Source organism: Vanacampus margaritifer, chromosome 2 (assembly GCF_051991255.1).
Source record: "Vanacampus margaritifer isolate UIUO_Vmar chromosome 2, RoL_Vmar_1.0, whole genome shotgun sequence".
Classification (NCBI taxonomy): domain Eukaryota; kingdom Metazoa; phylum Chordata; class Actinopteri; order Syngnathiformes; family Syngnathidae; genus Vanacampus; species Vanacampus margaritifer.
In genome coordinates, this window is record NC_135433.1 from 10,999,346 (window position 1) to 11,023,517 (window position 24,172).

Consider the following 24,172-nt stretch of genomic DNA (forward strand, 5'->3'; position numbering starts at 1 on the left):
AATGACCCCAATAGTTTGACATGAACAAATATTCTAAATGTGATATGCAAACATTTATTAAATGCTTTACTTTAATGCATGCATTTAGGTTTATTGCTCAAACACAACCTGTGCTACCTTAAACGTAGCCATCCGCTGTCACGCTAAAGGATCATCTATGGTCATAAATAATAGTACGATTAATCTGCGTTAATTCATGATTAATGCGCTAATTTTTTGTGATTAATTCATCAGTTAACGCTTTAACTTTGACAGCACTAGTTTTCATGTAATTCCACTGAAAGGGACTCCACAGTTTTTGCTTGGAAGTGGCTCTGAGTTTTGTTTTGAGCTGAATTGACATGTTAGCTGATGGATAATCTTAACTATGTATCATGTAGTGTTTCAATAAAGCCCTGCAATTATGGAGCATATGTGGGAGGGAAAACAAGTTTTGTTACTCTGCTGTAAAAGTTAACTGGAAACGACACCGGATGTTTAATCCGACTGTCTTTCCCATGTACATAATTAGTTGATTGTTTATTTTTTAGGTTTCATTTATGTGAAACAGGGAGAGACTTCGGAGCATGCGCGAGCTTTTTCTATTTGCAGTGCATGTGCACACACCAGTTGTGGCGGATTATTTGCTTAAAACACTGCAGAGAATAAATCCAAACTCCAATGCATGCGTTACAAATTACAATTGAAACTCTATAAAGAAATTAGTTATTGAAGGCGTTGACATCCCAATATCTAATATGATTATTACAGTTGTATCAACATTTTTGCACTGGATCATACTCATCTTATTTAGGCACGTACACATATTTGATGCATCTGACAGGGTGATATGACTGAACATTAATAAACCATATTTAAATGAATAGCTTGCTGAATAATTGAGCATTTTCTCATAACATTTGCATGTGTACTCTTTAGGAGTATGTTGCATTTGAAATTGAGAGCAGAGCAAACAAAGCACCTGTTGTTATAAGTGGAATTGCATGGACTTCCTTATATGGAAGTGGAAAGTTCATTTTTGAAGTTGTTTATGTGATTGTAAAAAAGGAAAAGAAAAAAAAGTGGTCGTGGGGAAATAACTGAACAGTTACCGATCGTCTTGTAAAAGACGTCAGCCCCCTTCAAGTGGTACAATCCTTCACACTTCACCTACCAGCTGTTACCTTGTGCAACCACGTGTGTTTGATACGCTTTCAGCATCCCCTTTCGGTCACACTTCTGCATACAGTGTTTATATTTTCGTCGGCATGGATTGTTAAATTTTCTGGGGAAGGGGACACTTTCGTTCCGATAATCTGCTTTATAAAATCAAGGAAATGCATCCAAGCTGCTTTCACTTTCAGCTCCTATATCACATTTCAAGGATTCGGTGAGTTGTGTTGTTATACCAACACAAGTCTCCACATCAGATGGCACAGAATATGATACCCGTGGTCCCAAGTAAACCCACTAAGTCCCAAGACTTGTGAAACGAAACATAGTTTTGATTATGTAACATACGGTATTTATAGCCATGTCTACTTTTTTCCATTTTGAATTTTACGATACAAAATTCATCCCGTGAAACCACTTTGTGTATTTTATCTGTTTGGATTGTTAAGGAAGTGGAAGCAGAGCTGCGGGGAAAAGAGAAGCAGCGTTTCAGTGAAGCTCTACAGATGATTTGAAGGAAGTAGGAGGAATACACCGAGGCATTTATGACTTGTAACTGCATTACGGTTTATTGCGCAATAGACCACATTAGTCCTCTAAATGTGAAAGCAAACCGGACTACTTCCCTGAATTGCAAATTTGAAGATTTATGGGAAGCAAGTACAGCTGTTATAAATTTTGAGTCAAACAAGCCAATTAAAATGCTTCACAATTAAGGTACAATATAAGAGATGATTCTAAAATGAGATGTTCAATGTCAATAAAAAGTTGAATTTTTACTTTCGTTTTGGTCTGCAGGTGACCAACTGTGACATTTACTGTCAAAGTGAAAGAGAAAGAAGCAGTTAAAAATTCCTTTCCTTCTTACTGGAATAACTTTAAGCGCAAGGAAGCACAAGATGTGTCATATAGGAAATGAGAGTCATGAATGAAATGAGTGGACATCATTTGTGGACTGAATGAGAAGGTTCCAGTGGGGCTGATGGACTGATTCATAGGAATAAGAGTATAGTTACCCGGAATGAGACAATGGGAAAACGAATGGACAAGAATAAATCAATCATAGGCTGAAAACACCCTTTAAGTTCAGCAGCCCCCAACAACAGGGCTGTGGGTTGGTGTTGGAACCTGCTTGTTGACAACACTAAGTAACTTTCACTTTACGTTGATTATGGCGACACCATATGGACAAAAGCAATAATAATAATAATAATATGCCTGAAGGAAGACCACACTTCCCATGAGGACAAGCGCATTGCGCCGTTTTTCGTTTTCTTTTCCATGCTCCGACATTCAAATTGACTTGCGTCTTTGTAACGAATGGGGAAAGGGGGGAAGCGACGTATGCCATAAAGCAGTCAGCATATTTGTAGTTTTATGTGTGGCAGTTTTCCTACCATCCTCCTCAAAGTTGCTTAGTGCCAGTAAAGGTACAATTCAACTAGTTTTAAGTCAATGTTTCATCAGAAGAGCTATGAAAATATTTTGTCAAGGTTGAAAAGTTCCTTAGTTCTACTTTAATGATGAGTTGCTTTCTCAATCATTTGGTTTATTTCTATTGTGACCCATCAATATATTATTTTATGTGAAACCACCTTGTATGTTATGAGAATCCTTTTATTCTGCCATTTTCTTGAAGAAATTCTGACAAAACTGCTGCTCTTGAAGCGTCAATGTCGATCCCTTAGGGCCCTTACTGTTTACAATCTTAATAAACTAATAGAAAAGTGAAAGCTATCACGTGTTCATTAATCTTAATTCATTCATTCATTTACAAGACATATAATGCCGAGATGAGTAGTAGGATAAAGCAAAGGCCTCGCTGCTGGAATGAACTGTTTCACTTTCTTTTGGGACAAATGGAAGCATTTCTGCATAATTGTTCTATCGTGTTCAGGGACACCATAGAGATGGAAAGATTTTTGTCCAGGGGGACTTGGCCGTTGCCCTGCGTGGCTGCCTCAAAGTGCACAGTAGCTGGCCAAAATTCCGCTGACGGCCCACCGAATTTCAATCAATGGCCACATATCAGACGCCCACATATCTGGAACTAATCAAACAGGATAGCTGTTTTCCATATCAAATTGTGGAGAACAAAGACACGATCAGACCAAAGCAGAGCAAAATTCGTATACAAAAGATGCCGGCCCACCAAGCATCTGCCCCGTATGCTTTGATGCTCTGATGTCAGCTTGTGGAATCCCAAAGGTGCGTAAAAAATCCCAAAAGTCCAGACCAGTGGGGTTTAAAATAAAAATCCTAATCAGAACATGTAGATGTTACATAATGAAATGAAACCGCTGTTGGTAGTTTTACAGAAATCGAAAGTCTGTTAACATTAACACGTGTCTTTTTGCGGGTCAAGTATTATATGTAAAACTACAGTGGGTTTATTTGGAAGTGTGACATCACTGAAAGAGGGAAGCAACACTTCTCTGTAATTATTTTTCAAACAAACGGGATCTATGTAAAGCATTTACAGTAACTGAGAAAGTGTTATGTTTTGGTTTCCTGCTGTTTCCTGTTTACGATTTCTTCCTTGTAGTTGCTGGGGAAACAGCTGAAGGGCGGAGCCTGCCGACACACCTGCTGCCCATTAGGCCATCAGGCTGAAATAAAAGCCTGGCAGCAACAGAGAGGAGTGTTGGGTTATTGCTCCGCGATGGTACTCACAAATGCCTGACGTTTTGATACTGCTACCTTTCTAGCGGCAATCTTTCTTTGTGTTGTGGACACCACTAGTAATTAGACTAGTAGCGTATTTTTTTAATCAACTTTGCATGCTACACTCCTCTCTGTTTTATCCGCTCTCCGGCATGACTTTGTGACTTAAAATTGAGTGACTTTCGCCCTGGCTGGGTCTGCCCTTTTTTATGGGGATCCAACAAACACAACCCATACGTGACGAGAGGAACCTTCAAAGTCCTACACTATCTGTTTCGTGATGCTGGTTGACCTCCAGTGCGTTCTATTTTCACAAGAATTTCCCGTTAGGAAATTATGTCAAATGAGTAATCGCACAGATTAATTTATCCATTGCCATTGACGGCTATAGACGTCAAAAATTCATTTGAACTATTTCTATTAGTTTAACATTATTTTATTGTACATTTAAACAGATATAAAATGTGTGATTAATAGTGAGTTAACTAGTGAAGTCATGTGATTAATTACGATAAAAAAAAATGTAATCGCCTGACGTCCCTAATTTTTAATAATCTTTTCTTTTTTTCTTGTTCTTTTTTAAATCGTGTCAGACAATTTAAAATTTTGATGGTAATTAACTGCATGACTTCAATAGTTAACTCACGATTAATCACAAATTTTATTTCTGTTGTAAATGTACAATATTTTTTTCCTAGGTTTTCATACTCTTGTTAACAAAAGTGGGAAAAAAATGTTAAACTAATAGAAATAGTTCAAATGAACTTTTGACGACTATAGCCGTCAATGTTAGTGAATGAATTAATCTAAAGACATACTAATGATTTAGTGGTTCACTTGCTTGACTTCCAAGCAGGCAGTGTGGATTCAGTTCTTACTCGTGATATTGTCAAATTGCATGCGTGTCTTCGCCTGAAGTCAGTTAGAATAGGCCACAGCTAATCTTTTCTTAATATTTTTTAAGCACTTCTGGTTAATGCTTGCTCCACTATTCTTAAGAGTAGTAACAGAAATTAAAACTAAGGGTTACATACGCCCACACATGAATACAGCAGCAATTCAACTTTTATTAAAGCCAGAAAAAGACCCCACCCTTCCATCAAGTTACCGTCCGATTTCACTAATTAACACTGATATTAAAATTATCACTAAGGCTTTCACATCTAGACTAGAAACAGTCATCTCGACAATCATTCATAGCGACCAAACAGGCTTTATTAAAGATCGGCACTCTACTAATAATATTAGGAGACTCTTTAACCTTATTAGCATGTCACAGTGGCATGATAAAAAGGCAGTTATTATATCATTGGATGCAGAAAAAGCTTTCGACAAAGTTAACTGGTCCTTCCTCTTTGCTGTTTTAAATAAATTTGGCTTTTGGAAATCATTTATCCACTGGGTATCAGTATTATATGATTCTCCAAAAGCTACAGTTACTACTAATGGGATTATATCTCAGAGCTTTACTTTACAGAGAGGCACAAGACAGGGATGCCCACTATCCCCTTTATTATTTGCAATATTTATTGAGCCACTTGCATTAGCCATACGCCAGGAAAGAAGGATTCAAGGAATTCACTCTGGGGTAACAGAACATAAAATTAATCTATATGCCGATGACATCTTACTTTATTTAGAAAAGCTGGCTACTTCGCTAGGGGAAGTATTTAACTTAATAACTAAATTCTCACAGTTATCAGATTATTCTATTAACTGGACAAAATCAACACTTCTACCTATTACAGAAAATTCATGGAACCCTGCAAGCCAGGACCCACACTACTCATTTCCTATAGGTAATTTAAAATACTTAGGCATAAAAATCTCACCTAAATTAACTGATTTAATTCATTTAAACTTTTCTCCACTTCTGGATAACATTTATAGTGACTTGGAGCGCTAGAATAATCTTCCTATTTCTCTAATAGGACGAATAGCCACCATTGAAATGAAAGTTTTACCCAAAATAAACTATTTTTTCTCAATGATTCCATTTAAACCTACGGCTAAATGGTTCCAGTTGTTGGACTCAGCCGTTACAAAATTTTACTGGAATAAAAAAAAAAGCAAAGATTAGTCTATCTGCTCTTCAGAAAAGTAAATCCAAAGGTGGTCTAGAGGCACCAAATTTTATGTACTACTATATAGCTAACCAGCTACAATATATCGTTCTATGGGCACAACCCAACAGAGACACTAACTGTTGGCCGGAACTAGAACAGAAGGATTGTAATAACCTCAGACTTCGAGATTTACTCTTTATTACAACATCGATTAAGCGACATAATTGTTTTAAAAACCCAATGATTTCTGCCACCGTGACTGCCTGGTGGAAGGCACTAGAATTGACAAAAGCCCAAGTGGAGCCCTGTGGGCTTTCTCCCCTATGGCATAACCCCGACTTTCAACTTAACAACCAACCGCTTTATTTAGGTGTGTGGGAGCAGAAAGGAATTACACATCTCCACCACCTCTTCTCAGACAATATGTTTATATCATATACATCCTTGCTCCAAAAATACAATATAAAAAATGGAAATTTTTTACATTATCTACAAGTTAAAAATATGATAAAGAAAAAAATTCCAACACTTCGGGGTACGCTCCTACCGCCTGTTTTAGCTAAAGATATTAACAAGCTTTCTCCGACAACAACAAAAAAGCTTTCAAAAATATATAAGTTACTTTCATATACTGATAAAATATCTTTACCCATCTCGAAATGAGAGACAGACTTGTCTATAGCACCGGAATCTGACTTTTGGATTCAAGTTTGTGAAAACGCATTTAAAATGACAAAACACACAAATTTACAACTTATCCAATATAAAATTATTCATAGAACATACATTACTCAATATATGATGAAGAAAATGGGACTCTCAGACTCCGACATTTGTCTCCAATGTTTACAAAACACTACAGACGCTTATGTTCATACTTTATGGTTATGTACTCCGGTTATGTATTTCTGGACTAAAGTCTTAGAAAAACTTTCCGCTATCTTGGACTGTAGGATACCTTTATCTCCAAACTTGTGTTTGCTAGGTGACCTAACAACAACTGAATTCCCACGTAAACAATTTCAATCTACCCTTGTAGCCCTTAATATCGCGAAAAAAACAATTATTGTTAATTGGAAAAATAAACAAACTCTGAATATCGACCAATGGTCTAACCTCCTCATAAAATCACATTTTAATGGAAAAAATATCTGCCTCAAATAAAAACCAAATATCAAAATTTATAGAAACATGGTCTACGTATATAGAATTTTTTAACCTAATTCTGGTTACTTAATTCTGCCTGTTAGCGAGAGCCACTACATCGTGATAACTTACATTGATGTTTCTGCATTTGGCAATTTATTATTATATTATATTATTAGTATGGGATTTTTTTTAATGGGCTTTAGGTGAACTGATGAATACACACACGCTCGCACGCACACACACACACACACACGTACACATACTCACCCACATACAAAAAAAAAATTATTATATATATATATATATATATATATATATATATATATGTGTGTGTATATGTATATATATGTATATATATTTTAAAAAAAAAAGAGAGAAAAAAAAACTTGATTTTTTTTTTTTTAAAAAGGAGAGCAATGATGATGTCAAATCGAATGAACAATACTGAGCTCTCCTTAAAAAAAGAAAAAAAAAGAAAAAAAAGAATAGGCCACAGCTTGAGTGGTATAGAAAACCATTGCACATTTCCTATTTGCCATTAGTAGGACCCTGTCTGGTGGCATCACAAACAACACAAAAAGCCAAAGAAAAAGACACACCTGGAAGTTGGAACCAGTTCTTTAGTTCTGTTTAAAGTCTAAAATGTGCAACCTCAAGGAGTTCTCACTACAATATTTTAAGTTACATTGGTCAACACTATGGATTCTGAAGGCCGTGGGCAGAATAGATGACATACATGTCAGCACACAGAGGCTGAAATCTAATTGGGCAAAAATGTGAACATCCACATACGCTACTGGACGCATTTACAGTCATGAGAAGTGCTATCACATGAAGAGAATATACCGTACTCTTGGGGGGAATATGATAACCAAGGTCAGGAAACGTGGCAAAATTTAGGCTGTAAAGTGGGCCAGTGCTTCTAAAATAATTTAGGCCAGTAGAGAAGCACCACCACTGGTGAACACACCACGCAGAAACGCTTTGTATCAGATTTTGATATGAAGGATGACCATTCTTGTTAATCCGTTGGTATGGAGGAACAAAAATGCCAAAATAAATACATAAAAGTGAAAATAAAAACGGATGTAAAAACATTTAATAAAATTTAAAAAAAGATATATAGAAATAGAAAAAAGATAAATATTTAAATCAATCAAAGTAAAAAAATTAACAAGATTAAATAAAGTAATGATAAATCTAAAAGTGGAAATACATACAAAAATAAATATAAAAATAGAATTAATTATCAATCAATAAATTAAAACGCTCTGCTCTCATATTTATTCACTGTCAACACAAAATGCATTGTGAAATGTTAATCAAATGAGGGAGGCGGTAAGCGTATCTTATATATTTTGTTGTTTTTATTTCCATTTATATTATATCTGTTTTTATTTTTTTATTTTGGTCCTCATAAGTTAGCCACACGAAATTGTGAAACCATCATCAGTATATATTGAACGTACTCTTCCTGCTTTTATGTTATTTGTTAAATGTAATGTAAATTTACCTGTACAGAAAAGCAACAAAGTCTGACATTAATAATGGCAGACAGTTTAGGATTTGGAAGGAGTAAGGTGTCCGCCAGGTGGCGCCATTGTATTGGCTGGCAGGAGCTTTCAGAAGAGGAAGCGATGACTTGACACATTTAAGGGAAAATTAAATAATGGCACAGGTAGGAAGAAACCGTTGAGACACGATAGGCTGTGCTTTTCGAGATGAGAGCTCGTGATGGCCGCCAGGCTGGAAGGAGAACGTCAGTGTTGTACCTCTTTACGTCTTTCCATACAGTAATATATCTCCTCTCATCCAGTCTTCATACTCTAAATAGGAACGAGTGGGTAAGAGCAGATGTGCAGGCATCTACTTAGTGTAATGACTTACTCATCATTCAATTGAGCTTCAAGATAAAAAAAAACAAACAAACAAAGACCTGCAATTGAACTACAACTACACTACAAATACACCAATTCCACTCAAAGTCCTTTGATATCTAGCTGGCATTACTTAGAATTAGGGCTGTGCAATTAATCGAAATTCAATTACAATTTCAATTATTACACTCCACAATTACAAAATTAGCATAATCAGGAAAAAAAAAGATTATTAATACTAATTTTTGAGTTGTTTAAATGTATACATTGCCACCTTTTTAAATTTTACATTTTGTTTCATCCAAAAGGAACTTGCATAATTATAGTGTTTCATTTTATTTGACTTAATATTTTTTATTTGTTTTTCTATGTTTAAACATTTTCTTGTTTTGTACCAAAAAATAAATGATCGTCCTACTGCAAAATGCACATGCTGCCCTCCAACTTCAAATTTTTGCGAACATAAATAAATAAATATATATTATAAATATATATTATTATAGATTCTGTTTGTATGGAGGACCAGTGCCAAAATTAAATCAATGAATACACCATTAAATAATAAAATAAATGTGTCATTTATTAATTAAATATGGAATTAAATAAACCAATAATTAAATAAATATGTCATTAATTAAATTACCTATATATATATTTCTGTATTTATTTATTTTATGTTCCTGTGTTGCAGCGTTTCATGAATTTATTTTATCTGTCAAACTCGCCCGGCAAAGTCAGTGGGCGGGGCTGATTCACTCAAATCTTGTCTTATCGACTGTTTCGGCCTGAAGAGGTTAGAAACTTGTCGGCGACGGTGATGGATTTTTTTGTGCTGATATAGAGTGAACAAGGCTTGTTATTGTGCAAAACCAATATGAAAATAAAAGCGATATTTCTACTATTTTGCTTAAGTACAGTTTTGACTCGTAGGTGTTTCCATTGAAGAGTGATTTGCTTCTGAGGCGTAGTTCTCGTAATGTCCCGCCTCGTCTCTCGCGAGATCTCGCAGTTCTTGTAGGCGGTCACGTCACGCTTACGGTCTCCTCATGAACGTCACGAGAATAAATAGTATGCGTTTATGGAGCTGGCTCAATAAGACTTGTTGTCCCCTGGGAAGCAATTCCAACACAAAAGCGAGTGGCCTTGTACTTCCACCTTCCTTTTCTTCCTTTTACCGGGCGGGGTCACATGACTACAGGAAATGCAAAAAAAGTGACTTCCATTTCAACACGTCTCAAAAAGCACCTCATGAGAACGTAAATCTGAGTCTAATACTAACGCACCTATTCAGGTGAATAGCGCCACGCAGCCTATCGAATTGTGTTTACAAGCTACTCACTCTGCATCAATTCATTATTCTGAAATGGATTAGCCCTAACTTGGTGAGCAGGATGACCAATCAGGTGTTAGGACCTGCCCACCAAATTTTGATGGATGAGTTTGACAGATAAAATAAATTCATGAAACACCGCAACACAGTGACCATGAAATAATTAATTAAATAGAGAAATAATATATATATATATATATATATACAAATAATCATAGTTAATTTAATTAATTAATGACACATTTAATAACATATTGATTTGTTGAATTCCATATTTAATTAATAAATGAAACACTTAATTAATTAATCACACATTTATTTAATTATTTAATGGTGTATTCATTTATTTAATTTTGGCACTTTTGGTCTTCCATATGTTTGGTCCAAAAATAATATATATATATATATATATATATATATATATATATATGATAAATTCTTACATAATTATAGTGTTTCTATTTTTTTTAATCGGTCTTAATATTTTTAATGCTTGTACCAACAAATAAATAAACTTTTGAATAATCGTGATTTCAATTATTGCCAAAATAATCGTGATTATTATTTTTTCCATAATCGAGCAGCCCTACTTTGAATCCTTGGGAGAAGTTTCCATATGCTCCCAGACTCCCACCTTGCTACCGGGCCCCTTCCTTCCCCTCATCCTCCTCCTTTTGAGCCAAAACAGACGGTAGGAACATTTGTTCATTCTCTGATATTGTTTGGTACACAATTAAGGGGTGGGAGATTCAGGCAACTGAAAACTTTAGCCCACAAGTTTTTGTACTAATAAAATTGTGATTACAAATCATTTTTTAGTTGTTTAGTGACATAAAATAGCAGACAGCTCCAGCAAACAGACAGACAGAATTTTAAACTAAACTCTCAGCCAAAGTCATCTTGGATTTACATCCAGATACCTGCGACCCAAATGAACATAAAAATAATAGAAAATGGATTGATGGCCAGTGTTCTCCCGGCCAGTGTAATTGAGCGCAAGAAGAAGAAGCAGAGAAGGTCCTCAACAGAATTCCAGTAAAAGTCAAGAAGAGATAATATGCCTGTGAGTACTGTTGTATGCCATCTTTTTATTTGTTTCTGCACCCGGAATATCTTAAAAGTAGCAGTTTGTCATGTTTATTTTCAGTCTTGTTTACTCCCTGTCATGTTTTCCTTGTGTTTTCCCCTTGTCTTGTCATTTCCTGTTTTATTGTGAAAAGTCTGACTCCTCTCGTTTCTGGTCACTTGCCCTTCCTCGTGTGGTGTCTGTGTCAACCCTGATTGTGTCCACCTTTCCCCATTACCCTCATGTGTCATCCAATCAGTGCCCTCAGCCAGGTGTGTCTTGTTATGTCATTAGTGTTGGTGTATTTAGTCGGTTGTCTCCCCCCTGTCTGTGTCGGTTCATTTTTGCTGTTGCAACTGTCGTAAGTCTTTCGCCACGTCACGCTGACCTCTTCGCCTGATCAGGATCCATGTCATGTTGTTAGTCTCGCCTTAGTTGTTTTGTCATGTTTAGCTTCATGTTTTGTTAGTTCAGTTTATTTTGTATTTTGAAGTTAGTTTTTTTTTGATTAGATATTAAAACGTCTTTTTAGACTGCACCTCTGCCTCCTTGCCCTGCCTTCCCGCATCTGGGTCCTAAAGCCCCTATCTTACTGACACAGTTGTTTGAAGGTTTATAATTACCGTTGTTCATGCTAATTTCTATGAGTACTCGTGTTTTGCAGACGTTATGGCTTGGTAGAACAAATTGGTGTTTAAATCTGCAAGTTCTCGTTTCTTTTATGAGGTTAGTATTACAGTAAACGCCAACTGGTAGTGACAAACTATACAACAAATTATGCTTTTTATACGGTCTCTTTGTCGCAGAGTTTCACCCATTGCGGTTGGTTCTGGAACGTAACCTCCATGATCAACCAGGGGTTCACTACAGCGATCAACAGGCCACAGCATCTGTCGTGCATATGTTGAAATCCGCCTTGGTTGGTGCTGTCTCCAAAATACATGCTGCACAAATGGTGTAACTATGAAGTTCCTCCTGCACAGGTGAAAGCGAGCAGCTGGAGCAGCGCAGCATGCGGGTTGTTTACTCCCTCCTCGGGCCAATAGTGGGAGGAAGAAGCAATGAGAACAACAGCGTGAGAGGGGAATTGACTGGTCCAGTGTGGGGGCCGAAAAAGGGAAAATATGCTTTAAAAAATACAGTCATAAAGTCCTCCAGCAAAACACAACTTTTAGTGCCAACTTTCACGCACAAATTCACAAATGCGATCATTTCACTATAGCCTATTGTAATTATTATTAGCACAATATTGGTTGACAGACTTACTGAGAATGAGCAAATTATTCAAAAGTGCAGTGAATTTGCTTAGGACCACTCTGTATTAAGTAAAAAATTATACTATCCATGCATCTTTCCTGCCCAATCTTTGGAAACACGCTTTCCCTGTTTCACAGCTACATCAGATCCAGAGGAAAAAGAAAATAATGTCTTCTGAGCAAAATGAGTCACCATGTGACATTCTATATATACCCGATCGGCGTCCAGGTACTCACAGGGAACACTTACGTCAGCACCAGAGCCTCTTGATGCCGAAACCCGCCGCAAACGAAGACGTTCCCATCATTTCACAGTCTGCAGGGTCACATGATTATGCAACAATGCAGATATCTGGAGCTCCCATCTAAGATGTTTCATAACAAGTGCGATTTTAACTCCTTGATTAATCAGGCTTGCTAATCTTGCATTGATGTAAGCGGAGTGAATGCCACTTGCTGCAACAATGTTTCACACCTTCTTTGGAAATGTTCAGGTGATTCTTTAACTTAGAAATGTGATGAGCCTAGTTTGTCATAACAAGGAGTAGAAAGGATAGACATCTGTTCTCAAAGGCAGTAAAAGTCTGTGGACTGGCGACCAGTCCAGGGTAGGGTTGCCACCTTGGATTTGGGCACTTAACAGTCAAGCGTGAACTTATTCATACCCCCGGCAAATTTTGAATATGTAGAAATTTTAGCATGACAAAATCCCAAAACACACATCAAAAAATGGTGGGAAAAGGTGGAAGGATAAAGATTAGCGTGATGACAAGAAGAGCTCATTGCTAAAGATGAATGGGTAAAAATATCAGCCGAGTCATGCAAAAAGCTGATCAGCACATATAGGATGCGTTTTATTTCCTGTAATTGCCAATAAAAGCTTTTCTATTGCTTTTTGATGACAAACGTTCGAGAGGAGGACTGAAATTACCGTAATGACAGTACTTTTTCTGTAAAGCACAAGGGTTTAGCTTTCAGACACCATTTGCATTTTTCAGAGGGTGCCAGAGTTATAGTAATCCAAAGTGCACCTACGGAAATGTGCCGCCGGTGGCACGCTCAGTAACAAAGTGTTAAACAGTAGCGCAGGAGACATTTTTAGACTACAGAATTAAGGGAATCAAATTAGCTTTTGGCATTCTTCCTGAAAAAAAAAAAAAAAAACGGGGCAAATCGTGTCCTGGTTGAGATTTTTATTTTCCCAGGACAGCTGGTAAAAAAAGAGAACAATTCTGGGAAAAACTGGATGGGTGGCAACTCTAGTCCAGAATAAGATGGCCAGAATAAGCGCTATAGAAAATTAACGCAACAGCCACCTGCACGATCTAGTAAAATGCAGTCTATAATCACTAATAAATAATTATCATTGTGTATATTGAATGTTTGATACAGATCTTCCTAGCTGTATTGTGCAACTAATGAAGTGTATAGTCAAGTGAATGTATGCTCTTGAATATACTCCGTGAAATGAAAGTCATACAACAAACACAGGCAATCCTTTTGAAGGCAAAAGAAAGCAACTAAGCAGCTGTGCTTTTGTTTTCGGCCCTTTTTCAACCCAAAAATAATAACTACAGCATTTGTTGTTTTCCACTTGTCACGTGATTGTTCTCATTTTGGGAAGCAGCTTTCGTCGGTAGCAGGGTTTCCAATGAGTGTTTTTGTTGGATGAAATATTTCACATTAGAATCCTTTGACCCAAGGTGCAGCAGAGACACACTTACTGACATGTTTAGCCACCATTTTTGTGCTACAGATACACAAAAGAGAAGAACTTTGCAAATGTAGGTAGCCTGTGGTGGTGCTTGCAGCTTCTGTCAGACCCAATGGGTCGACCACTGCTTACCTTCCACAGGTGGTCGGTACAGAGTCCAGTGATTCGGGCTCCCGCCCCTTGTCTCCCTCTGCTTTGCTCTCGCTAGCTTTTGATAGCTTCTACCACTAGCCACTCTTGCTAGCCTGTCCAGCTAGTTCCTGCTAGCTGCTATTGTTAGACGCTCTCCAGTGAGTTCTTGCTAGCCACTCCCACCACCTCCTGCTCAGCGGGCTGCTCACTCGCGCAGTTTAGTCTCTCTGAGGCACCTGTGCTTCAAAATAGTTGCATTCTGATAGTTCACCACTAGATGGCACTAAATCATACACACTGTACCTTTAATGAGCCAATTTTGGAATAATATGTGTCTTGTAAATTTTTCTATTTTACCACTCTATAAGATTCCCATAATGGAATAGTGCTTCTTTTCTTATTTCCACCCAATGTAAAAGTGTCTTATTTCAATCATTTAATTATGATTATCTCACCAACAATTTGACTAAATAATCGTTTTTTTTGTTCAACCTCAGATTTCGAACCTCAAACCCCCCCCCCCCCAAAAAAAAAAATGATTGTGTCTTTTATTTACAGATCAGGACCAGAAATGACAAAATCAGGTGGACCAATGTGATCTAAAAAATGTAATTGAGTTATCTCTCTCTCTGTCTCTCTCTGTCTCTCGCTCTCTCTCTCTCACTCTCTCTCTCTCGCTCTCTCTCTCGCTCTCTCTCTCGCTCTCTCTCACTCTCGCTCTCTCTCTCGCTCTCTCTCACTCTCTCTCTCTCGCTCTCGCTCTCTCTCTCTCTCCTTCTCTCTCTCTCTCTCTCTCTCTCTCTCTCTCTCTCTCTCTCTCTCGCTCGCTCGCTCACTCACTCGCTCGCTCTCACGTCGCTCTCCGTGCTCGCGCTGGGAGGCAAACAAGGAAGCAGTTGCTGGCAGCTTTGCAGCGACTTCCACGCTCGTCATCTCCACTCAACATAGAATCCGACAATTAAACATTCGGCAGCAGCTTCACTTCGTCGTATTTCATTTGCTCTCTTACCAGCTCACACAAAAATTGATTTGTTTTTTTTTTTAAACACAGCTGTGAGCATTATATAGATTTTTTGTCTGGTGCAAACTTGCGGTGACAGTTTAAAGTTAAAACTCAGGCATGGCTGACAGTGCAGCGACAAACAGCGATGGAGAGGACGGACCCCGGGAGCCCATGAGGGGCTTCGCCCGTCAAGGAGCCCTCCGTCAGAAGAACGTCCACGAAGTGAAGGACCACAAATTCATCGCTCGCTTCTTCAAACAGCCCACCTTCTGCAGCCACTGCACCGACTTTATCTGGTGAGCATTGCCTCTGATCAATCAGTGGACTTACTACCATGAATTTTTGTTTGAATGGAAGGACAGCAATTTTGTGTTATTGAGATGCAACCTACATGACAGTCAGTTGAAGTTTGGTGACTGCAGAAACAAGGGAGAGCGTGTGCATGGATGCACGGTGTTCCCAAAATAAACACCGAATTGCGTTGTAGCCGTGCACTTGTTGATGCACAGGTGCATCTGTGGCCAAGTGAGTGAGCTGCAGCCACAGAAAAAAAATGGCTGCTAAGTGCTAATATAGAAAGCCATTTGAGAATGGATTACATCACACCATGTATACAGGTTTTAGTATTTTCTTTGTCCAAGCGTTTTAAGGTAGTAGTGGGGAAAAAAATGTTTTTTTTTAATTAATTAAGACATACAGTAGTTGTTCAACTAGTACACGCTCGGTGTTTTACTAGTGTGCTTAATTGTGTTACCATGTGTACAATATACTGTAACTACAACAAAATGTGAACAAAATCTCTACTAGTGTAACCGTTGGATTAAGCGTGGCTTGAATGGTTATGCCTGCACCCCACTCTGCAGGCATGACCAATTGGTATACTAGTACATGACTGCAAATAATAATAATAATAATGATAATAAAAAACAATCAAACATAACACAATATTGAGCTTGATCCTTCGTTCTGCTTCTGTCCCTTGCTGATCATTTCAATGTCATCAGACCACCAGGATTGCACTCAAGTTATTAAATGATTTTCCGTTTAGTTTGTCCTAATGTCCCACTTTATTTTTTAGCTTTGTTGTGTGTTACTCCCAAAATTACAATTATGCAAGCCTCATGATGATGGCTTTTTAATTTGATAATGGACACGACTCAAGCCAGAAGAAAATGACTGTGTGCGTGGTTATAGACCAATGTTTCCTGTTTACATGGGAAAACTCTCACGCTAAACCCCCTAACAAAAATTTCACAAAACGTATCTAGTGTTATAGTGAGATAATCATAATCATTTTCTCATTTTATTTGCAATTTACTTTAAATTTGTTTGTTTGTTTAGTCGAATAAGAAGCTATTTGTTTTTCTGTTCCTATCTATCTATCTATCTATCTATCTATCTATCTATCTATCTATCTATCTATCTATCTATCTATCTATCTATCTATCTATCTATCTATCTATCTATCTATCTATCTATCTATCTATCTATCTACATGTTGATCTATCAACGTGATGAGCAAGAACAATGAGAGTGCTAAGTGATTGTGTACATCAGGGAGATCATCTATTTGTAGCATCAATATAAAAATGAACACACACACTCACACACACACACACACACACTGTGTGCGACAGTGCCTGGCCAACCTTCTAACCTGTTCTTTGCGTGTGTGTATGTTCTCTTCTCAGGGGTTTTGGCAAGCAGGGATTCCAATGTCAAGGTAGGCCCCCAACCCAACACCGCCTTTCACAATTTAACACAAACTTTTCACACAAGCGTTTTTAGCACATATTTGCGCTAAAATGAGATCCTAATGCTAATGTCCACATAGAAACGTTTGCTTGCTGAAAGATGAGTAAGGATGAAGCGTGTGCAAACAACACGCTGGTGGAGGCCCAAGACTGGAAATGGAGGCTGGACTTGATTATTGAGTCACACAGAGGATCAAACTGTAGGAGTAGGTTCAATTATGCGTAGGGAATGAACAACTACAATGCAAATTTCCACACTTGACAACTGAGGCACTTTGTCTGCGGTTGATCTCCAGAAATACATGCTTCCAACATGCGACATGAAACTAAAGTGACGTTTTTAGCTTCCATTCATGATGTACTGTATAGGCTAAATCTTTTAGTGTTGTTGCATGCAGAGTTAAAGCGCCGATGCTTGCTGAACTGTGGTCGGCTGTAATATATGGACGTCTGGCATCATGCCATGCATGACGGTGGTACAAAGTCTCAAAGTTAGTTTGTCATTTGGACCAGACATTATCACTCACAGTTCTATGGTTGAGGGTTAGAATCCGGGTTCCGGCCTACCTATGTGGCGTTTGCATGTTCTCCCAGTACTTGTGTACATGTTCCTAAAACGTGCATGTGACGTTTATTGAAGATTCTTGTTTGCCATTCAAAGAACTGCATTTGTGAGTTGGTATATTTTAAACAGTAAGACCCTGCATGCTCAGTACAAACAGCAGTGTTACTTCCTTCAATGATGGAGCATAACGGTGTCAGCACATTTTGTAAACCGCATACAACTACTGTTAGAAAACAATGTTGTGACTCAGTAATTGAAACAATTGAAGGCCCAAATCTAACCATGACAAACTATTATTTCCTTTAAGACTTCTCTCTGTGTAAAATGCTTTATTCTTCCTTTCACTCATCACCTCCTGCGCTCTTCTTTTAGTACCCATCATCTGCTGTCTGGACAGCACCTTCACTTTGTGTCTCTTGTGTTCACAAATGATGAACAAATGCGCAGGGACATAGCTGACAATAAGGAGTGATATGCCTGCCTCAGATGTCTTTTCTTTTTATAGATATAATTTATTTCATCATCGACTGGATGTATTCAAGGATTTTCACGTCTCCTAGCAACAGTGGAACACAACTGCCTGCCTATAAGATGGAAGAGGTGCTGTTCAGTACAGCGGTGTGATAGCTGATAATTAGTCTGGGTGAATATGTGGTGCGTCAGTAGTGTCCTTTAAGAATGCATCCGCTGCACTGGGGGGTGGGGTGGGGGTGGGGGGTGCTTGGAGAGGAAGGTAGTGTTGTAGGTGGAGGGGTAACTGGGAATTGGACTTTAAATGTCTTTTTTTTCACGACATTAGACAAAAGTGCCTCCTGTGGGAACATTTTGAGGAAGGGAAAGCAATCATCAGAACACCAGTGAGCACCATAAGTGAACCAAGATGGCATGAAGAGGTGTGTCTGGTTGCAAACAACCTTTGGTGCCATTCGAACCCTTTCATATGAAATGAACCAGAAAGTTCAAGGAAATAATGAAAGACATTGAAATCTGCCGTCTCATTGCGCCTTAGCTGCGATTGTGCAACAGAGGAACTCTTCGTGTCAGCTGCTAGAAAAAAAAACAGCATATGCAACTTTATCAGCATATTTTTTTAATTGGACAACTTTTGATCAAATGTTAAAGATGCCAGAATGAATGGTATATGGGTGATACAAAAGGCACCATGTACTGTACTGTGCATTTGGTTTGGTCGGGAGTCGAGACCAGAGAGTCATAAGTAAGAACACAGCTGGTGAATTATGTTATCAATCAAGGCACTTGATTCACAAACAAATCCAAACTATATTATCATTAGAAAGTCAGCATGCTTTCCATCAAGCTTGTAGCCGCTATATTAGTCAGCGTGCGTGTGTGTGTTTATAAAGGAGAATAGTTGTGAGGTTGGTTGGCTCTTGTATGGTGTGTATCTATTGTTGCTGATTCTTTCTCTGTCTTTTCTCTTGTTGCAACTGTAAACAAGTAGCTGACTTGCCTGCAATGTGCATTCAGGTCAGAGTGCGAAAATGCCGTCCTACTCAATTTGTGTCTGAGATAGAACTAAATTGGAGAGATTTGATTGCCCATTGGTTTATTTATTTAGTGAAATGGTAAAGGTCTGCGCGGAAACTCAACTGAGAAATAGATCCACTGACAACAATACTTGTTGGTTCGAATAATAACATTACCTTTGACACTGCTATTGGGCAGCTGCTGCCCTCAGCTCTGTAGCAAATTCCAACCCTACCAGTGTTCAAATCTCACAAAGTAGGGACATATCAAATACAAGATTGTGCCTTTACTAAGGCCATATAGCATAAATAAGCACCAGGATTGTGTCTGCTAGCATAGTGGAAGAAGTATATGTAAATATAAAGGAATATGTAAAATGAATAAATATAATAAATAAATGAATCTATTTAGCACATTTTGATCAATTGAACAGCTTGAGTCAGATGTCTGCATATGTGCAGGCAAAATGTAGAAGCAATATGAATTCCGCTCATAGAAATATTTTTGAAATGCCACAAACAGAAATTCAAAATTGGGCTCTGACTTGTAGCCGACAAAACACATTTTAACTCTGCATTTCATTGCGTTTGGGTCATTTCAATGCACTGTGACTGTTTGGTGTTAAGTTTTAAACACAATGTTAAACACAGGATAGGCACTTGTGAAGATTTATTTAAAAATAAAACAAAACTTCATTTTTATGCAGTTGTTGTTGGAGCAAGGGACTTATTTTCTATATCTCTAACATGTTTGTTTCTTTTCCACAACACTTCCAATTCCCTTAATTCAGAGGTGGGCAAACTCGGTCCCCGAGGGCCGGAGTCCTGCGGGTTTTGGATGCTTTCCTTTTCCAACACAGCTGAAATATGATCAGCTCATCAGCAAGCTCTACATACGCCTGATAATGATCCTGTTGATTGGCATCAGCTTGTGTTCGAAGAGGGAAACCTGCAAAACCTGCAGGACTCCGACCCTCGAGGACCCAGTTCGCCCCCCCCCAGCCTTAATTCCAACCACTTACAGTGAATGAACACACAATTTAGCGCCCACTATTTGAAATCTTAGGAAATAATGTATGAGTGCATGTGCTTCATACTATTACAAACTGTGAGAACATATTGAGGGACTGCATGCTTGGATTGGTTATGTGTATGTGTGTGAAATTTTAAATGACTGCGTTAACAATCAGTTTCAGTGTTTAAGAGGCTGTTGAGTGTCCTCCACTCTTTCTACATTGCAATAATGGACAAATGTTCCCTTTTGAGAGCTTAAAAGGGACTGATGTGTGTGTCAGGGGAGGGATATTTCCTGTGAAGGGGCTTGTAAAAGGTTCACAGAGTTGACAAGGGGGTAAAAAAAAAAGAAATACAATTTAATTAAACTTAAAATAATAATAATAATAATATATGTCTATAAAAGTCTAAATGAGTTCAAGGGAGAGTATGTAGGATTTAGTGCCATCTAGTTGTAAACTAATAATTCATTAATTTTAAAAACTCTTACTATGGAAAAAAAAGAAGTTCTATCACATCAACATCAACGTACATTTTTTAATATAATGATAGATCTAGTCTTTTCCACGTGTTGAGTTGCCCACGGTGAGAGGCGCAGAGCAGGTGTGGGCATACTGATTGCCCCCCGGCTTGGCGCCTGGCGCCTGTACGTTGGGGTTCACCCCGGTAGACGAGAGGGTAGCCTCCCTCTGCCTTCGGGTGGGGGGACGGGCCCTGACTGTTGTTTGTGCTTATGCACCAAACAGCAGCTCAGAGTACCCACCCTTTTTGGAGTCCTTGGAGGGTGTGCTGGAGAGCCCTCCCTCTGGAGAATCCCTCGTTCTGCTCGGGGACTTCAACGCTCACGTGGGCAATGACAGTGAGACCTGGAGGGCGTGATTAAGAGGAACGGCCCCCCGGATCAGAACCCGAGTGGTGTTCTGTTTATTGGACTTCTGTGCTCGCCACGGATTGTCCATAACGAACACCATGTTCAAAGATAGGGGTGTCCATATGTGCACTTGTCACTAGGACACCCTAGGCTGCAGTTCGATGGTTGACTTTGTAGTCGTGTCATCGGATGTGTGTCTGCATGTTTTGGACACTCTGGTGAAGAGAGGGGCGGAGCTGTCAACTGATCACCACCTCGTGGTGTGTTGGCTCCGATGGTGGGGAAGATGCCTGTCAGATCTGGTAAACACAAACGTATTGTGAGGGTGTGCTGGGAACGTCTGGCGGAAACACCTGTCAAAAAGAGTTTCAACGCCCACCTCTGGCAGAGCTTCTCCCTTGTCCCGGGGGGAGGCGGAGGACATTGAGTCTGAGTGGGCCATATTCCGCGCCTCCATTGTTGAGGCAGCCGATCGGAACTGTGGCCTTAAGGTGGTCGGTGCCTATCGTGGCGGCAATCTTCGAACCCGCTGGTGTCCACCAGCGGTAAGGGATGCAGTCAAGCTGAAGAAGGAGTCCTATCAGGTCCTTTTGACCTGTGGGACTCCATAGGCAGCTGACAGGTACCGGGTGGCCAGTCGCTGAGGAAAAAACTCGGACATGGGAGGAGTTTGGTGAGGCCATGGAAAACGACTTCCGGACGGCTTCAAGGAAAAATCTGGTCCACCATCCGGCGTCTCAGGAGAGGAAAGCAGTGCACCATCAACACTGTGTATGGTGGAGATGGGGTGCTGCTGACCTCAACTCGGGACGTCGTGAGTCGGTGGAGAGAATACTTCGAAGTCCTCATCAATTCCACCAATACGTCTTCCTTTGAGGAAGCAGAGTCTGATGACTCTGAGGTGGGCTCTCCTGTCTCTGGGTTCGAAGTCAGTGACTACGTTTACATGCAGGCAATGTTCGTGTTATGGTTAGAATTTGGGTTTCTGGAACAATCGGAATAACACGTTTGCATGCGCCAGTTGACTCCGTATACATGGCGTTTGGAATAACCCGATGTAAGGGGGTGAAGGACGGACATCATCATGGCGTTGAGGGGGTCCAGTTTGGTGGCCTCAGCATTGCATTGATGTGGTGCTGTTGGCTTCATCAGGCTGTGATCTCCAACTCTTACTGGAGCGGTTTGCAGCCGAGTGTGAAGCGGTTGGGATGAAGATCAGCACCTCCAAATCCAAAACCATGGTCCTCAGTCGGAAAAAGGGTGGCGTGCCTTCTACAGGTCGGGGATGAGATCCGGCTCCAAGGGGAGGAGCTCAAGTATCTTGGAGTCTTGTTCACGAGTGAGGGTAGGACGTAGCGGGAGATCGACAGGCGGATCGGTGCAGCGTCTGCAGTGATGCAGACTTTGTGTATCGGTCTGTTGTGGTGAAGAAGGAGCTGTGGAAAGGAAAAGCTCTCGATTCACCAGTCGATCTACGTTCCTACCCTCACCTATGGTCACGAGCTGTGGGTCGTGATCAAAAGAAGAAGATCCCGGATACAAACGGCCAAAATGAGTTGAGAGTGTCCGGGCTCTCCCTTAGAGATAGGATGAGAAGCTCGGTCATCCGGGAGGGACTCAGGGTCGAGCCGCTACTCCTCCACGTTGAGGGGAGCCAGTTGAGGTGGCTCAAGCAACTGGTTCGGATGCCTCCTAGACCCCTCCCTGGAGAGGTGCTCCAGGCATGTCCCAATAGCAGGAGGCCCCGGAGATGACCCAGGACACGTTGGAGAGACTATGTCTCTCGGCTGACCTGGGAACGCCTTGGGATCCCGCTGGACGAGCTGGTTGAAGTGGCTGGGGAGAGGGAAGTCTGGGCTTCCCTGCTTAAGCTGCTTCACCCGCCACCCAACCTCGGATAAGCGGTAGAAGATGGATGGATGGATGTGCCACACCTTACAGGAGGCTGTTATGTTTCTGAAACGGATAGCCAAAAGAGATGATCTTCGCGAATGTAGTTAGCCTCCGGTGGTGCTTGCAGATAGTGTCGAACCCAGTGAGTCGACCGCCACTTACCTTCCACAGCTGGGGCCTGTAGGTGGTCATCGCTGAGTCCCGTGATTTGATTCACACATAATTACAGTATATCAATACGGTCGGATTAACATTATTGTTGGAACGTTATAGCTGTTGGTTAATGCTACGTTATAACTACTGACCTTTTTTGTTTTTAACCTTTCTCTGTGACTCCACCTCCTGTGTCTGTCCCTTGGGTTTTTGCATGCTGCACTCACTGGCTGCAGATTTGAAAGGGGGTTTGTCTCTGTGTGTTACATGACAGTGTCACAGTGACAGATTAGCAGAGACAAGATTTTACAAAATTGTATAATTTTCGTCTCGATTTTGTTTATGAACTAAAATGTCCGTCTGGCCTTAATTAGTCAATGTAAATGCATACTGATTTCGTCCCAGTTATTGTTTATTAATGAGGGTTTTAGTCTAGTCTAGTCTGGTTTTCGTCCGGTGAAACCTACGTGTTGACCAAAATATTTTTTAGGTTTTGTTAACGAAATTAACACTATTAGTCGCTCCAGCAAGTTCTTGCTAGTGACTCTTGCTCGCCTCTCCCGCTAGCTCCTGCTCGCCAGGCTCGTTCACGCACTCCAAAAAATAATTGCAGGTAGGCTTGCAATGTGTGGTCTCTCAGAGGCACTGTTGTGCTTCAAAATCGTTACATTCTATTAGCTCACAATTAGATGGTACTAAATTGTTCACACATGCAAATAAAAAAAAACGTGAGTATTTGTAATTCTTGTGGTAACGCTAAGTTAAAATAAGTTAAAAATGACTAGGGCAATTATGCTATATGGCTAACGACATATTGATGCTGGACAACTTTAGGTAATATTCAGTGTCTCCTTGTTGAGGCTGGTCATTCTTTTTGAGCACAAAAGCCTAAAAAAGCCAAAGAAACAAACAAAACACATCCAGAGGTGGCAAAATTTCAAACTGTATATTTTCAGGTGTTCAAATGTAGCTGTTCCGGCAGAGCTTCTCCCTTGTCCCGGGGGAGGCGGAGGACATTGAAATTCA

At 39.7% G+C, this 24,172-nt stretch overlaps 1 protein-coding gene and 1 long non-coding RNA gene across 3 annotated transcripts in view; both read left to right on the forward strand.

The window, feature by feature from the left end:
• Positions 1–11,376: 11,376 nt before the first annotated feature.
• Positions 11,377–12,655, forward strand: LOC144044412 (uncharacterized). The gene is made up of 4 exons (XR_013291263.1): positions 11,377–11,665; positions 11,969–12,030; positions 12,111–12,223; positions 12,288–12,655. It is a non-coding gene; the product is annotated as an uncharacterized LOC144044412 (long non-coding RNA).
• Positions 12,656–15,269: 2,614 nt separating this feature from the next.
• The window catches only part of LOC144043211 (protein kinase C beta type-like), a 102,675-nt gene continuing 93,772 nt past the window's right edge, over positions 15,270–24,172 (forward strand). For both annotated transcript variants that reach the window (XM_077556526.1, XM_077556525.1), the window contains exons 1-2: positions 15,270–15,705; positions 17,101–17,132. In XM_077556526.1, coding sequence (XP_077412652.1) covers positions 15,527–15,705; positions 17,101–17,132 — 211 coding nt within the window. In that variant the 5' untranslated portion in view covers positions 15,270–15,526. The remainder of the gene's footprint in view (positions 15,706–17,100; positions 17,133–24,172) is intronic.